The sequence below is a fragment of the Lissotriton helveticus genome, chromosome 12 (assembly GCF_964261635.1).
Source record: "Lissotriton helveticus chromosome 12, aLisHel1.1, whole genome shotgun sequence".
NCBI classification, from domain to species: domain Eukaryota; kingdom Metazoa; phylum Chordata; class Amphibia; order Caudata; family Salamandridae; genus Lissotriton; species Lissotriton helveticus.
The window spans coordinates 18,894,960-18,909,436 of NC_136073.1; the positions used below are offsets into that span (position 1 = coordinate 18,894,960).

Genomic DNA, 14,477 nt, shown 5'->3' on the forward strand with positions numbered 1-14,477 from the left:
CCTAGCTGATGCCCTGTGAGCGGTCCTCATGGTGAAGTAACCAACTCTAAGCAGAGGGTCTGTGAGTGACCCTCAAAGGGATGCAACTGAGAGCCGGAGCAGGGGCTGTGGGAGTGACTCTCAAAATGATGCAACTGGCAGTCTGAGCAGAGGCTGTGGGAGTGACTCTCAACATGACGTAACTGGCAGTCTGAGCAGAGGCTTTGGGAGTGACTCTCAAAATGATGTACCTGGCAGTCTGAGCAGAGGCTGTGGGAGTGACTCTCAACATGATGCAACTGGCAGTCTGAGCAGAGGCTGTGGGAGTGACTCTCAACATGATGCAACTGGCAGTCTGAGCAGAGGCTGTGGGAGTGACTCTCAGAATGATGCAACTGGCAGTCTGAGCAGAGGCTGTGGGAGTGACTCTCAAAATGATGCAACTGGCAGTCTGAGCAGAGGCTTGGTGAGTGACTCTCAGAATGATGCAACTGGCAGTCTGAGCAGAGGCTGTGGGAGTGACTCTCAATGACGCAACTGGCAGTCTGAGCAGAGGCTGTGTGGAGTGACTCTCAAAATGATGCAACTGGCAGTCCGAGCAGAGGCTGTGGGAGTGACTCTCAAAATGATGCAACTGGCAGTCTGAGCAGAGGCTGTGGGAGTGACTCTCAAAATGATGCAACTGGCAGTCTGAGCAGAGGCTGTGGGAGTGACTCTCAAAATGATGCAACTGGCAGTCTGAGCAGAGGCCGTGGGAGTGACTCTCAAAATGACGTAACTGGCAATCTGAGCAGAGGCTGTGGGAGTGACTCTCAAAATGATGCAACTGGCAGTCTGAGCAGAGGCTGTGGGAGTGACTCTCAAAATGATGTACCTGGCAGTCTGAGCAGAGGCTGTGGGAGTGACTCTCAAAATGATGCAACTGGCAGTCTGAGCAGAGGCTGTGGGAGTGACTCTCAAAATGATGCAACTGGCAGTCTGAGCAGAGGCTGTGGGAGTGACTCTCAAAATGATGCAACTGGCAGTCTGAGCAGAGGCTGTGGGAGTGACTCAACATGATGCAACTGGCAGTCTGAGCAGAGGCTGTGGGAGTGACTCTCAGAATGATGCAACTGGCAGTCTGAGCAGAGGCTGTGGGAGTGACTCTCAAAATGATGCAACTGGCAGTCTGAGCAGAGGCTTGGTGAGTGACTCTCAGAATGATGCAACTGGCAGTCTGAGCAGAGGCTGTGGGAGTGACTCTCAATGACGCAACTGGCAGTCTGAGCAGAGGCTGTGTGGAGTGACTCTCAAAATGATGCAACTGGCAGTCCGAGCAGAGGCTGTGGGAGTGACTCTCAAAATGATGCAACTGGCAGTCTGAGCAGAGGCTGTGGGAGTGACTCTCAAAATGATGCAACTGGCAGTCTGAGCAGAGGCTGTGGGAGTGACTCTCAAAATGATGCAACTGGCAGTCTGAGCAGAGGCCGTGGGAGTGACTCTCAAAATGACGTAACTGGCAATCTGAGCAGAGGCTTGGTGAGTGACTCTCAAAATGATGCAACTGGCAGTCTGAGCAGAGGCTGTGGGAGTGACTCTCAAAATGATGTACCTGGCAGTCTGAGCAGAGGCTGTGGGAGTGACTCTCAAAATGATGCAACTGGCAGTCTGAGCAGAGGCTGTGGGAGTGACTCTCAAAATGATGCAACTGGCAGTCTGAGCAGAGGCTGTGGGAGTGACTCTCAAAATGATGTACCTGGCAGTCTGAGCAGAGGCTGTGGGAGTGACTCTCAAAATGATGCAACTGGCAGTCCGAGCAGAGGCTGTGGGAGTGACTCTCAAAATGATGCAACTGGCAGTCCGAGCAGAGGCTGTGGGAGTGACTCTCAAAATGATGTACCTGGCAGTCTGAGCAGAGGCTGTGGGAGTGACTCTCAAAATGATGCAACTGGCAGTCTGAGCAGAGGCTGTGGGAGTGACTCTCAAAATGACGTAACTGGCAGTCTGAGCAGAGGCTTGGTGAGTGGGCCCCAAGGGTAAGGTCCTGCTTTTCTTTTCTAAAGTAGAGAACAGATACAACACTTTATAACAACCTCGTAGCCTTCTAAACTTGTGACCTATTTTTCTCGAGTCAGTCACTTTAGGTGTCGCAAGGAGCTTTTATTAAAAATATGAATAAATATAACTGGGCTTTGAGTCGAGAGCTCCAGCCTTCAGTTAAATCAAACTAAAGATGGGAGGGCATATTTAATTAATGAAGGGGAAGTATAAATATTTGTTAAGGAAAAGGAATAAAGGCATGTCTAAAATAAAATTCCTTTTAAGAAAAGAGAAGTCTGAGACTAAACTCGGGTTTCCTGTGAAAACAGATGCCACTTATTTATTGGAAAATGAAAAAAAAGTTGGTGTTCTCTCTCGAAGGCTAATCTCAAAGCAATGAATGATCTTAAGGTGGCAGATAGGACCTGAACATGTCATTGTGCGCTTGGGTGAGCCTTGCACTCCTACTACCAGTCCCACCTGAGGGAGGCCATTGCCGTCTGCACCTGAGGACCATAGACCCATCAGTTGGGTATACATTTTCTGCGCTCCCAGGCGCTGCCCTTGCTCCCACCAGGCTTGAAGGGACAGGGCCTTGGTGGAGTCAGTGACGCCACGCAGCGGGAGCCGCAGTGCAGGCGAGGGCTGATGGATGGACCTGGCAGAGGGGCCGCCCCGCCATGGGCCTGGCAGAGGGGCCGCCCCGCCATGGGCCTGGCAGAGGGGCCGCCCCGCCATGGGCCTGGCAGAGGGGCCGCCCCGCCGTGGGCCTGGCAGAGGGGCGGCCCCGCCATGGGCCTGGCAGAGGGGCCGCCCCGCCATGGGCCTGGCAGAGGGGCGGCCCCGCCTTGGGCCTGGCAGAGGGGCCGCCCCGCCTTGGGCCTGGCAGAGGGGCCGCCCCGCCTTGGGCCTGGCAGAGGGGCCGCCCCGCCATGGGCCTGGCAGAGGGGCGGCCCCGCCTTGGGCCTGGCAGAGGGGCGGCCCCGCCATGGGCCTGGCAGAGGGGCAGCCCCGCCATGGGCCTGGCAGAGGGGCGGCCCCGCCATGGGCCTGGCAGAGGGGCCGCCCCGCCTTGGGCCTGGCAGAGGGGCCGCCCCGCCTTGGGCCTGGCAGAGGGGCCGCCCCGCCATGGGCCTGGCAGAGGGGCCGCCCCGCCTTGGGCCTGGCAGAGGGGCCGCCCCGCCATGGGCCTGGCAGAGGGGCCTGAGCTTGAAACAAAAGACACGTTCACACCGAGGCGAAGGGCAGAGGCTTCTATTCGTGTCTGCTCTTGTATTTTAGACTCGACTCCCGCCGGAGCATGTAGGTTCATTGCCCGCAGCGAGTGTCACTGGGTCTGCTTATTCCAGACACAGGGGGTGTGTTTCTGGAAAGGGGTGCATCGCGAGGGGTCTGCCTGGTTCCATCGCTGCATTAACAGAGGTTGGGCAGGTGGGGAGTGAGGGCTCTCTGTGGTGATCCACCCATGAGCGTCTGTGGTAGTTTCTCTCCAGCCTGTTTAGTCCTCCCTCCCTCTCTGACCACCCCCCATATAACGTATGAATTGCCCCCTCCCCAATGACCCATCAACATGTCACCTCTCGCCCCTTAGGAGGACCGAGAGAAGCGGCGCTTGGAGCAGCTGGAGCGCAAGAAGGAGGCCCAGCGGCTCCTGGATGAAGAGGCGGCGACCCTGCGGGGCAAGCTGCAGAAGAGCCTGACCCCCCCGCCAAAAATCACCCGCGCCCAGATCGAGGAGACGCTGCGCGCGGAGGAGCAGGAAGCCAGCAGATCAGGTGGGTGGCGCATGCGCAGCAGGGCGGGCCTTCTGCGCAGGAGACCTGCGGAGGTCCCTGGCCCCGCCCCCCTGGCTGTGCATGGACTCAGGGACACCTGTCCGGGGTGGGCGGGGCTGGGTATAGGTAAAGGAGCTCAGGTGATCAGGTGAGGCACTAGAGGCCTGTGCGGCAGGTGATGTGCGCTAAGGGGGTAGGGCGAGGGCTGTGTATAGGTAAAGGAGCTGAGGGTTATCAGGTGCAGCACTAGAGGCCTGTGCGGCAGGTGATGTTGTCTAAGGGGAGAGGGTGAGGGCTGTGTATAGGTAAAGGAGCTCAGGTGATCAGGTGCAGCACTAGAGGCCTGTGCGGCAGGTGATGTCGTCTAAGGGGGTAGGGCGAGGGCTGTGTATAGGTAAAGGAGCTGAGGGTTATCAGGTGCAGCACTAGAGGCCTGTGCGGCAGATGATGTCGTCTAAGGGGGTAGGACGAGGGCTGTGTATAGGTAAAGGAGCTCAGGTGATCAGGTGCAGCACTAAAGGCCTGTGCGGCAGGTGGTGTTGTCTAAGGGGGTAGGGTGAGGGCTGTGTATAGGTAAAGGAGCTCAGGTGATCAGGTGCAGCAGTAGAGGCCTGTGCAGCAGGTGATGTCGTCTAAGGGGGTAGGACGAGGGCAGTGTATAGGTAAAGGAGCTCAGGTGATCAGGTGCAGCACTAGAGGCCTGTGCGGCAGGTGATGTTGTCTAAGGGGGTAGGGCGAGGGCTGTGTATAGGTAAAGGAGCTCAGGTGATCAGGTGCAGCACTAAAGGCCTGTGCGGCAGGTGACGTTGTCTAAGGGGGTAGGGCGAGGGCTGTGTATAGGTAAAGGAGCTCAGGTGATCAGGTGCAGCAGCAGAGGCCTGTGCAGCAGGTGATGTCGTCTAAGGGGGTAGGACGAGGGCAGTGTATAGGTAAAGGAGCTGAGGGTTATCAGGTGCAGCACTAGAGGCCTGTGCGGCAGGTGATGTTGTCTAAGGGGAGAGGGTGAGGGCTGTGTATAGGTAAAGGAGCTCAGGTGATCAGGTGCAGCACTAGAGGCCTGTGCGGCAGGTGATGTCGTCTAAGAGGGTAGGGCGAGGGCTGTGTATAGGTAAAGGAGCTCAGGTGATCAGGTGCAGCACTAGAGGCCTGTGCGGCAGGTGATGTCGTCTAAGGGGGTAGGGCGAGGGCTGTGTATAGGTAAAGGAGCTGAGGGTTATCAGGTGCAGCAGTAGAGGCCTGTGTGGCAGGTGATGTCGTCTAAGGGGGTAGGACGAGGGCTGTGTATAGGTAAAGGAGCTCAGGTGATCAGGTGCAGCACTAAAGGCCTGTGCGGCAGGTGGTGTTGTCTAAGGGGGTAGGGTGAGGGCTGTGTATAGGTAAAGGAGCTCAGGTGATCAGGTGCAGCAGCAGAGGCCTGTGCAGCAGGTGATGTCGTCTAAGGGGGTAGGACGAGGGCAGTGTATAGGTAAAGGAGCTCAGGTGATCAGGTGCAGCAGTAGAGGCCTGTGCGGCAGGTGGTGTTGTCTAAGGGGGTAGGGTGAGGGCAGTGTATAGGTAAAGGAGCTCAGGTGATCAGGTGCAGCACTAGAGGCCTGTGCGGCAGGTGATGTTGTCTAAGGGGGTAGGGCGAGGGCTGTGTATAGGTAAAGGAGCTCAGGTGATCAGGTGCAGCACTAAAGGCCTGTGCGGCAGGTGACGTTGTCTAAGGGGGTAGGGCGAGGGCTGTGTATAGGTAAAGGAGCTCAGGTGATCAGGTGCAGCAGCAGAGGCCTGTGCAGCAGGTGATGTCGTCTAAGGGGGTAGGACGAGGGCAGTGTATAGGTAAAGGAGCTCAGGTGATCAGGTGCAGCAGTAGAGGCCTGTGCGGCGGGTGGTGTTGTCTAAGGGGGTAGGGTGAGGGCAGTGTATAGGTAAAGGAGCTCAGGTGATCAGGTGCAGCACTAGAGGCCTGTGCGGCAGGTGATGTTGTCTAAGGGGGTAGGGCGAGGGCTGTGTATAGGTAAAGGAGCTCAGGTGATCAGGTGCAGCACTAAAGGCCTGTGCGGCAGGTGACGTTGTCTAAGGGGGTAGGGCGAGGGCTGTGTATAGGTAAAGGAGCTGAGGGTTATCAGGTGCAGCAGCAGAGGCCTGTGCGGCAGGTGATGTGCGCTGAGGGTGTTTGCACTGCAAGCGATGGCCCAGTGTTGGCTCCAGTGCTGTACAGTGGGCTTCCTGGCTCCATAGCCGAGCTTGCTGCAACAATCGCTTTACAGCAGGCGAGGGCGAAGGTTGCTGCCGTGCTCTGTCCTGGGGTGCAGTGCTAGCAATGCAAGCGTACAGCAGTAGGCGAGGGGTCCCACACGAGAGCGCAGTGGGACTGCAGTATAACATTGTGACTCCAAGATGGATCCATTCGTATCTTTTTTTTCCCCCTTTTTTTCTTACTATTGATATGACCATGGAAATGTCAGCATCTAGAGACTTTTGAAATCTTGAATGCGCTTTATAAAAGTTTTTGCTGGTCCAGGTGCATGAAATATCAAGCAGAGGCATTAGTAGAGCTAGAAGCGGCCTCCTGTCACAAGGGGGGGGAGGGGGGTAGCTGTAGATGATCCTACTAGAAGGGGCTGCATGGTATATAGTGGGGGGCGGGGGGGGGCTGTTTTCACCCAAAACAGGCAGGAGACGGTCCCCTGTAAGAAGAGGCCTCCAGGCACACAGGCGCCTTGAATAGTGTCTCCTCTTCGTGTCTGTCTGGCCCCCGGGGAGCGAGCCTGCGGTACATTTGCAGCCTCCTGCTTGTGTGCGTGTGATACTCCTGGCTTCCACCCGTCCGGAGTGCCCTGAGCCCTCTGCTCCGTTGCTGCCAGTTGAAGGGCAGTCCCTGCGAGTGGCAGGCGGATATTGCCCCTCGGGTTACTCTCTGTTCTCCACTTCTGCCGACTCCTGTGTTGTCTCCTCACTCTGGAGAAGAACCTTCAATCAATCAATCAGAACAATTTGTAGAGCGCTCTACTCACCCGGAGGGTCTCAAGGCGCTGGGGGGAGGGGTCCGTTACTGCTCGAAGAGCCAGGTCTTGAGTTGCTTCCTGAAGGAGAGATGGTCCTGGGTCAGACGTAGGTGGATGGGGAGGGAGTTCCATGTCTTGGCCGCCAGGTAGGAGAAGGATCTTCCTCCGGCGGTGGCTCTGCGGATGCGTGGTACGGTGGCGAGGGCGAGGCTGGCCGAACGCAGCTGGCAGGAGGGCGTGTAGAAGGTGAGGCGGTTGTTGAGTCACTTGGGGCCCAGGTCGTGGAGAGCCTTGTGTGCGTGGGTGAGGAGTCTGAACGTGATCCTCTTGCTGACGGGGAGCCAGTGCAGGTCTCTCAGGTGGGCGGAGATGTGGTTGTGGCGGGGGATGTCCAGGATGAGTCGTGCGGAGGCGTTCTGTATGCGTTGAAGTCTTTTCTGTAGTTTGGCAGTGGTTCCGGCGTAGAGGGTGTTCCCGTAGTCCATTCGGCTGGTGACGAGGGCCTGGGTGACCGTCTTCCTGGTTTCAGTGGGGATCCATCAGAAGATCTTTGGGAGCATGCGCAGGGTGTTGAAACAGGATGACGAGACGGCGTTGACTTGTCTGGTCATTGAGAGGGCGGAATCCCGGATGAAGCCCAGGTTTCGTGCGTGGTCCGTTGGCTTGGGGGTGGTGCCCAGGGCAGGGGGCCACCAGGAGTCGTCCCAGGCGGAGGGGATGATCCCAGGATGAGGACTTCCGTCTTGTCTGAGTTCAGCTTCAGGCGGCTGTTCTTCATCCATTCGGCGACGTCCTTCATTCCCTCGTGTAGGCTGGCTCTGGCGTTGGCAGGGTCGTTGGTGAGGATCAGCTGGGTGTCGTCGGCGTAGGAGATGATGTTAAGGTTGTGTTGGCGTGCGATGGTTGCGAGGGGGCTCATGGAGACGTTGAAGAGGGTGGGGCTGAGCGAGGATCCTTGAGGTACGCCGCAGATGACTTTGGTGGCCGCGGATCGGAACGGGGGGAGGCGGACTCTCTGGGTTCTTCCGGCGAGGAACGAGATCAGTGCTTTCCCATGAATTCCGATGTTGCTGAGGCGCTGTATTAGAGTGCGGTGGCAGACTGTGTCGAATGCTGCAGAGAGGTCCAGGAGGATGAGGGCAGCTGTTTACCCGTTGTCAAGCAGGGATCTGATGTCGGTGGCTGCGATGAGGGCGGTCTCGGTGCTGTGGTTAGCTCGGAAACCGGACTGTGAGGGTCGAGGGATCCGTTTGTCTCGAGGAAGGCGGCGAGCTGTTTGTTGACGGTCTTCTCGATGACTTTGGCAGGAAAAGGGAGGAGCGAGATGGGGCGGAAGTTCTTGGGGTCGGGAGGGCGCTGAGCTCGGCATGCTTCCAGCTCTCCGGGAAGGTGGCGGTGTTGAAGGAGATGTTGATGATGTTCCGGAGTTGGGGTGCGATGATGGAGTCGGCCTTGTTGAAGACGTGGTGGGGGCAGGGGTCGGTTGGGGATCCGAAGTGGATGGTGTTCATCGTGCGGGTGGTGTCTTCGGTGCTGACCGGGGTCCAGTTGCAGAGGGTGGTGGTGGGTGGCGTTGTTTCGGTGGTTGGGTGCGTGGTTGGGTCGTCGAAGCTGTTGTGTATGTCGGCGATCTTGCGGTGGAAGAAGGAGGCGAGTGGGTCGCAGAGGTCTTGCGAGGGTGTGATGTTGTTGTTTCCGGCGCTGGGGTTGGAGAGCTCTTTGACGATGCTGAAGAGTTCCTTGCTGTTGTGGGTGTTGTTGTCCAGACGTTCTTTGAATGTTGTCCTTTTGGTGGAGCGTATCAGCTGGTGGTGTGTGCGGGTGGCGTTCTTGAGGGCGGTCATGTTTTCTGTGGTCTGGTTGTGGCGCCAGGCTTTTTCGAGGGTGCGGCAGACCATACAACGCTTGCGCGCACTTAAGTTTCAGAGGTTGACCAATCTTTTTATTTGGCGAGTATAGCGAGGTTATATCTGTCTTGTTTCCGTGCAGCTGAGAAGCCAAAAAGCCACATTGAAACCCCGCTGGAAGAGAACATAAACCGCCGAGTCCTGGAGGAAGGGACCGTGGAAGCGAGAACCGTCGAAGATGCCATCTCCGTGCTCAGGTACCTGTTGTTTACTTGTAGCATCCATTCCCTGGTGAACTGTGGGCTTCTCTTCCTCGTACAGGTTCAGTAGGGAACAGTACTCCAGACTCATCCACTCCTCCCCATAGGGCTCGGAAATAACGTGTCTGATTGTGTGTGTTTACTTTGTATGAAGTGCCTGCCCCCCTGGGTCACTCCACTGCACCCTACAAAACATTCCCCTAAGAGATGTGACCCTCTGATGAGCTCCTCCCACTGCGCAAACTTCAAACCTGCTGGACTAAGGCGCAGACCGAAGCATCTGAAACAAGGCTGCTCCAGCACACGCGGCCGCCCTCTCTTTCTGTAGCATCCATTGACCCGAAGCTTTGGTTAGCACTCCCTCCCGCCGCAGTGTCAGCAGGCCCTTTGCCGCCAGATTACAGATAGAAAATAGTCCCTCGTCTCCTCCAATGGAGGCGTAAGGAAATAGCGTGAAAGGTAGACACTAAGACTAAAATGCTCATGTGGGAAGGTCCAAGATGTGACGGGCAGTGTCTCGAGCTAATGGATGAAGAAGGTTCCTAAGCCAAACGGGCCAATGGCTGAACGTCCACTTCGAGCATTGGTAGAATGCAGTCTGTTTGCCATAATGGTCCCGTAGATGTTGCGTGTCAAAGCTGAAAAGGGTTGCTTCCCACACTCTTTACCTTGCTTGTGGTGCTCCAAGGAATCTTGTGCGCCTCAGGACATAAAATCTAGTGCTGACTATTTGGTATTAAAACCGACATTGAGAATGCTGTTGTTTGCATCTCTTTCAGTCCCCAGGAGTGATGTTTGAGCTCAGGGCTAAGACTCCCTTGAGACGAGAGAACCTCAGAGTAGACCCAACCACACCTCCCTCTGTTGGCTTCACTCTTTGCAGGCAGTATGAGGAGAGGTCTCTGCTGAAGCACTGCAGGCATTACTTTAGAGTTGGAATGTTGTTGTTTTCCGAAATAGGTCTTTGTAGTTCTACTTCAGTTGAACCCTCACCCAGCATATGTGGCAATTCAAAGTGAGTGCATGGGCTTAGTTCAAGGTTGTTTATCCTTTGTTTTTTTTCTGTTTCAAGTGTCGCAGAAGAGCTGGACCGCCATCCCGAGCGGCGCATGAAAGCCGCATTCGCAGCCTACGAAGAGCTCAGCATGCCGCGCCTCAAGCAGGAGAACCCGAACATGCGGCTGTCGCAGCTGAAGCAGCTCCTGAAGAAGGAGTGGATGAAGTCCCCAGAAAACCCCTTGAACCAGAGGCACGTCAGCTACAATGCACCAAAGTAGGGAACCTCAAGTCCGGCCATTCCTTCCTCGGTGGGAAGGGCAGCCTGGTCAAACTGCAACGAAGGAGAAGCATGGGAAGAACTAAGAATGTATCGATCCAGGGGAATACCTTCGATGGGGACTTTATCCTTTGCAATACTTGTGAAAAGGCTGTGTAATCTGTGAAAGCGCTGCTTTGGGCCTGAGTTCTACAAATCAGCTCAAGTTCTGTCTCCTGTTTTGATTCTAAAGCTTAGCTTATTTCAGAACTTTCAGAAAGCTTTTTCTGGATCGGTTGCTTCCCACAGTTGTCTTGTCTCTGAAGCCTCTGACCTTGTTACAAGGTTTATCCGATAGCAACCCCTCTCAGAGCTCTTGTCGTCTCGCTCCTGATCACTGTTGGTTGTGGAGCGAGGTACTGTTGGCGTGAATGACAACCCACTAAACATCGTGCAGTTCATGCATGTGGAAGGCTGACTTTCTCAGCGAGAATGCCTCTGAGTAAGAGCACCTGTCCATCAAGACGTGAGCAATGAGTGTCTGTCTGGTGAGAATGTGATGGCCCTCTCAGGGCAGGGAAGGGCCTGGGTTGCAATCGCCCTTGTAGAAGCAGTGTTAGATTCTGTTCTTCCTGTTGGAAGGGGTGAGTCCAGTATGAGAAACACTCCAGACCGAAGATTTACACCTGGGTTGGCTTGAAATTCAGAGCTTTCTTTGGGGTAACCCACACATCATAATTATCTGTTGCTGTTCCTCCCTATTCGCTCTCCCCCTACTCCTCGCCAAGCGCCCCCCTAGGTCCATTCGATTCCAGCGCCAATCTGGTGAGTTAAGGCTGTGGCAGCAGTTATTTTCATAGGCCTTACTTTGTTCCTGAAATCATGATGGTGTCATCTGGTGTCTATTCCACCCATTAAACTATTGCTCACTACAGCTAGGTTTTGTGCCCTTTAAATTTTCACTGAAGGCAGCTGTTTCATGCTCTTCAACTCCACTTTGGTGTGGCCAGTGTTATCTCTTGAGCCCCTACCAGCCTGGTATACTGGAGTTTCGCTGCCCAAAGAGTTTGAGTAAAAGGAACTTTTTGCTGCTGATTGAAACATGTGTCTCTTATTTTGTTGCATTGTCAGTACCTGTATGCTTCATGTTGAAATGTACCTTGCTGTTGTGAATACGCCGATAGTGCCTTGTTCTTTGCTTCTGACGCTCACAAAGATCTGTAAAGGTGCGGATATGGCACTTGCTTTCTTGATGGTTTGTTCTTCATGGTAATGGTGAGTCCTGATCAGATGAGTAATGTTTACAACATGTTACAACAGAGCTGAGGGGCTTCTGAGCAGATGTGGAATGGTTCCAGTTAATCCAGGAGGGGTTTAGATGCAAAACGTTTCCAGCCTGGAAGAGTATTGGGGGTTGAGGGCGAGGTGTAGCTGGCATTTAGATTCCGCAAGAAGAGAAGACTTTTGAGAGTGACTTCAAGGAGAAGTCACACTATAAGTTTTGAAATGGAACTTTTAGGAATAGATGGAAAGGGTATCTCCTGTGTGCATATCTTCACCAGACTCGCATGCTATCTCCCAAGTCCACCATTTTGTAATATAGTTGTATTTATGTCCATTGTACAAATGGAAATTGTGTTGAGCGGAGCATTTATTAGAGCTCCTTCCATAGCTTAGCATTATAAAAAATTGTGTTGTAGCCTAAGAAAAGATGAGACAACTAGGCATGGAGCCCAAAAAAATCCAACTTTTGTTGGAAGTGTTCCCTGGCCATCCTCTCATGTTAAGGATAAGACAAGTGTATGTTACCCAAGGGAAGCAATTCCACTGTGGTATCGAGGTTACAGGTAAGTCAGTCACCCACGCTGAAGCACTATTGTTACAGGTGAGTACATCCATTGCAGAACGATGATCAATGCAGTGAACTGTCTCGAAGCAAGCAGTAGTGGTAGAGGTAAAATTGTTTAACGTGAATCTCTCAGATAGTAGTCCGCCACACACACAATCAATGTAGAAAAGTACTGCAGCACCTTCTATCTAAGCTCCGACTCAATAGCTCACACAGAAAACAAGTTACTTACCTGTAATTTCAGTTATCCAGTATTGGTATCTTTCATAGATTCACATGCTTAGAATCATCCCCGCTGACGAGGTGGGAGTCTCGCGGTACAATAAAACATACATTACAATCATAATAACATCACACTATAGGCTATAGTAGATAGCAAAGTCACTACAATAGCCTATCTTCGTCCATTTGCAAAAAGAGCCAAACTTGGAAACCAGCCAATCGGGCAGCAGCACCCTCTTAGAACCTTCCCCACAGAGAGGCAAACCCTCAGATTTTCGTAGCACAAGTGACAGTAAGTATGCCATAATGATAAGGTAAGCCTCTCCGAGGAGGAAGGTGGGTCGCATGTGAATCTATGAAAGATACCAATACTGGATAACTGAAGTTACAGGTAAGTAACTCGTTTTCTTATCCAGTATTGGGGTATCTTTCATAGATTCACAAACTTAGAATCAGAGTAGGTAGCAGTAAATATTACATAGATGCATAGTGGATGGTGGGCATTATAAGAAAAATCCAAAATACACCATACTAAACCAGTGCAAAAAAAAATATATCTGTACTAAAATAAAGAGTAAGCCATACATATATGCAACAATAGGTATATGCAGGAAAGAATTGTACAATGGCAGAAACAATATACTCTCATCATAAGGCGTACCTTATCTAAAAAGGTTTCGTAGTACTGCTTGCCCCACTGCTGACTCGGCCTCTGTTGCCAGATCCAGGCAATAATGCTGAGTGACAGTGTGCACACTTTTCTAGGTTGCAGCACAGCAAATCTTGTCCAGAGACACACCAGCGAACAATGCCGTAGATGAGGACACCGCCCTGGTAGAATGAGCTTTAGGCTTATTTGACAATGGATTGCCTGCCTTGCAATGGCAGAATTGAATAGCGGATGCAATCCACCTTTGAGATAGTATCCTTTGATACAGCTGATCCTGGCTTGTGACCACCGTACGAGAGAAATAATTGGTCAGATTTTCTGATGGACACAGTCCGAGATATGTAGAATTTCAAGCATCTTTTGACATCCAAAGTATGTAATGACTTTTCTGCCACGGAAGTCGGATTAGGAAAGAATGTCAGCAATATCACAGGTTCGTTGAGATGAAATGAAGTAGGAACCTTCGGTATGAACGTGGGATTAGTTCTCAAAAGGACATAATCATTGGTAAACTTCAAATATGGCTGTCTTAAAGTTAACGCCTGTATTTCACTCGTCGGAAAGAGGTGAGTGCTAATAGGAGAGCTGTCTTCCATGAGCGATATTTTAAATCCGCTTTATGAATGGGTTCAAATGGATGTTTCATCAGTTGTTGTAGAACCAGATTCAGTCTCCATTCCGGAGGAGGAGCTCTAATAGGTGGGAAATTTCTGAAAAGGCCTTTCAGGGACTGCTTAATGAGACGATTGCCGCCCCTGAGGATCGTCTGTATGTAGAAATTGAGGCCAGATGCAATTTAACAGAAGCGAACATGAGACCAGACTTAGATAATGACAATAAATAAGGCGGAACCTTATCGGGAGAACATTCCAGCGGATGTAAGTTGTTGTTGCTGCACCAGTAACAGAATCTCTTCTATTTTAAGGCATAGCCCGTAATGTAGAAGGGGCTCTTGCTTTATTCAGAATGTCTCTGCATTCTTGAGGTAAGTCTATATCCTTGAAGTCTGTGAATCCAGAAACCAAGCATGGAGTTAAAGTTGAGCTGGGCAAGGATGAAAAATCTGGCCTTCGCTCATTGACAACAGATTCGGTATTATTGGAAGGCGGAATGGCTTGCACTTGGAGAGAAGGAGAAGTTCTGTGAACCAGTGCAGACGTAGCCATTTCGGTGCAATCGGAATCATGCAGCATGGTTCCCTTTTTATCTTGTGTAGAAGTCTCGGGTTCGGCGGAAATGGAGGGAACGCGTAAGCAAAAATTCCGTCCATCTCATCATGAAAGTGTTTCCACAGGAGCCCTTCTCTGGTTCCCAACTCGCGAAGAAAGGGCATTCCCGATTGCTTTTGGTGGCAAAGAGATCCAGATTTGGCTTTCCCCACTTCTGAAAGACATTTTCCAGAATCATTTGATTCAGTTCCTATTCGTGGCAAGATTTTGTTGTCCTTCTGAGAGTGTCTGCCAAGGTGTTCTGGATTCCTGGAAGATGTTCCACCTTGATTGCAATATTGTGCAAGAGAAGCCACTTCCAGATATTTTGAGCTTCTTGGGACAGAATGTGAGATTTGGTACCCCCTTGCTTGTTTAAATAATGCATGCAAGTCGTGTTGTC

General features: G+C 52.6%; 1 protein-coding gene across 3 annotated transcripts in view; it reads left to right on the plus strand.

Moving 5' to 3' along the window:
• CCDC124 (coiled-coil domain containing 124) overlaps nucleotides 1-11,220 on the plus strand; it is a 58,034-nt gene extending 46,814 nt beyond the window's left edge. For all 3 annotated transcript variants that reach the window (XM_078670078.1, XM_078670079.1, XM_078670077.1), the window contains exons 4-6: nucleotides 3,590-3,773; nucleotides 8,753-8,867; nucleotides 9,943-11,220. In XM_078670078.1, coding sequence (XP_078526204.1) covers nucleotides 3,590-3,773; nucleotides 8,753-8,867; nucleotides 9,943-10,147 — 504 coding nt within the window. In that variant the 3' untranslated portion in view covers nucleotides 10,148-11,220. The remainder of the gene's footprint in view (nucleotides 1-3,589; nucleotides 3,774-8,752; nucleotides 8,868-9,942) is intronic.
• The last annotated feature ends 3,257 nt before the right edge of the window (nucleotides 11,221-14,477 follow it).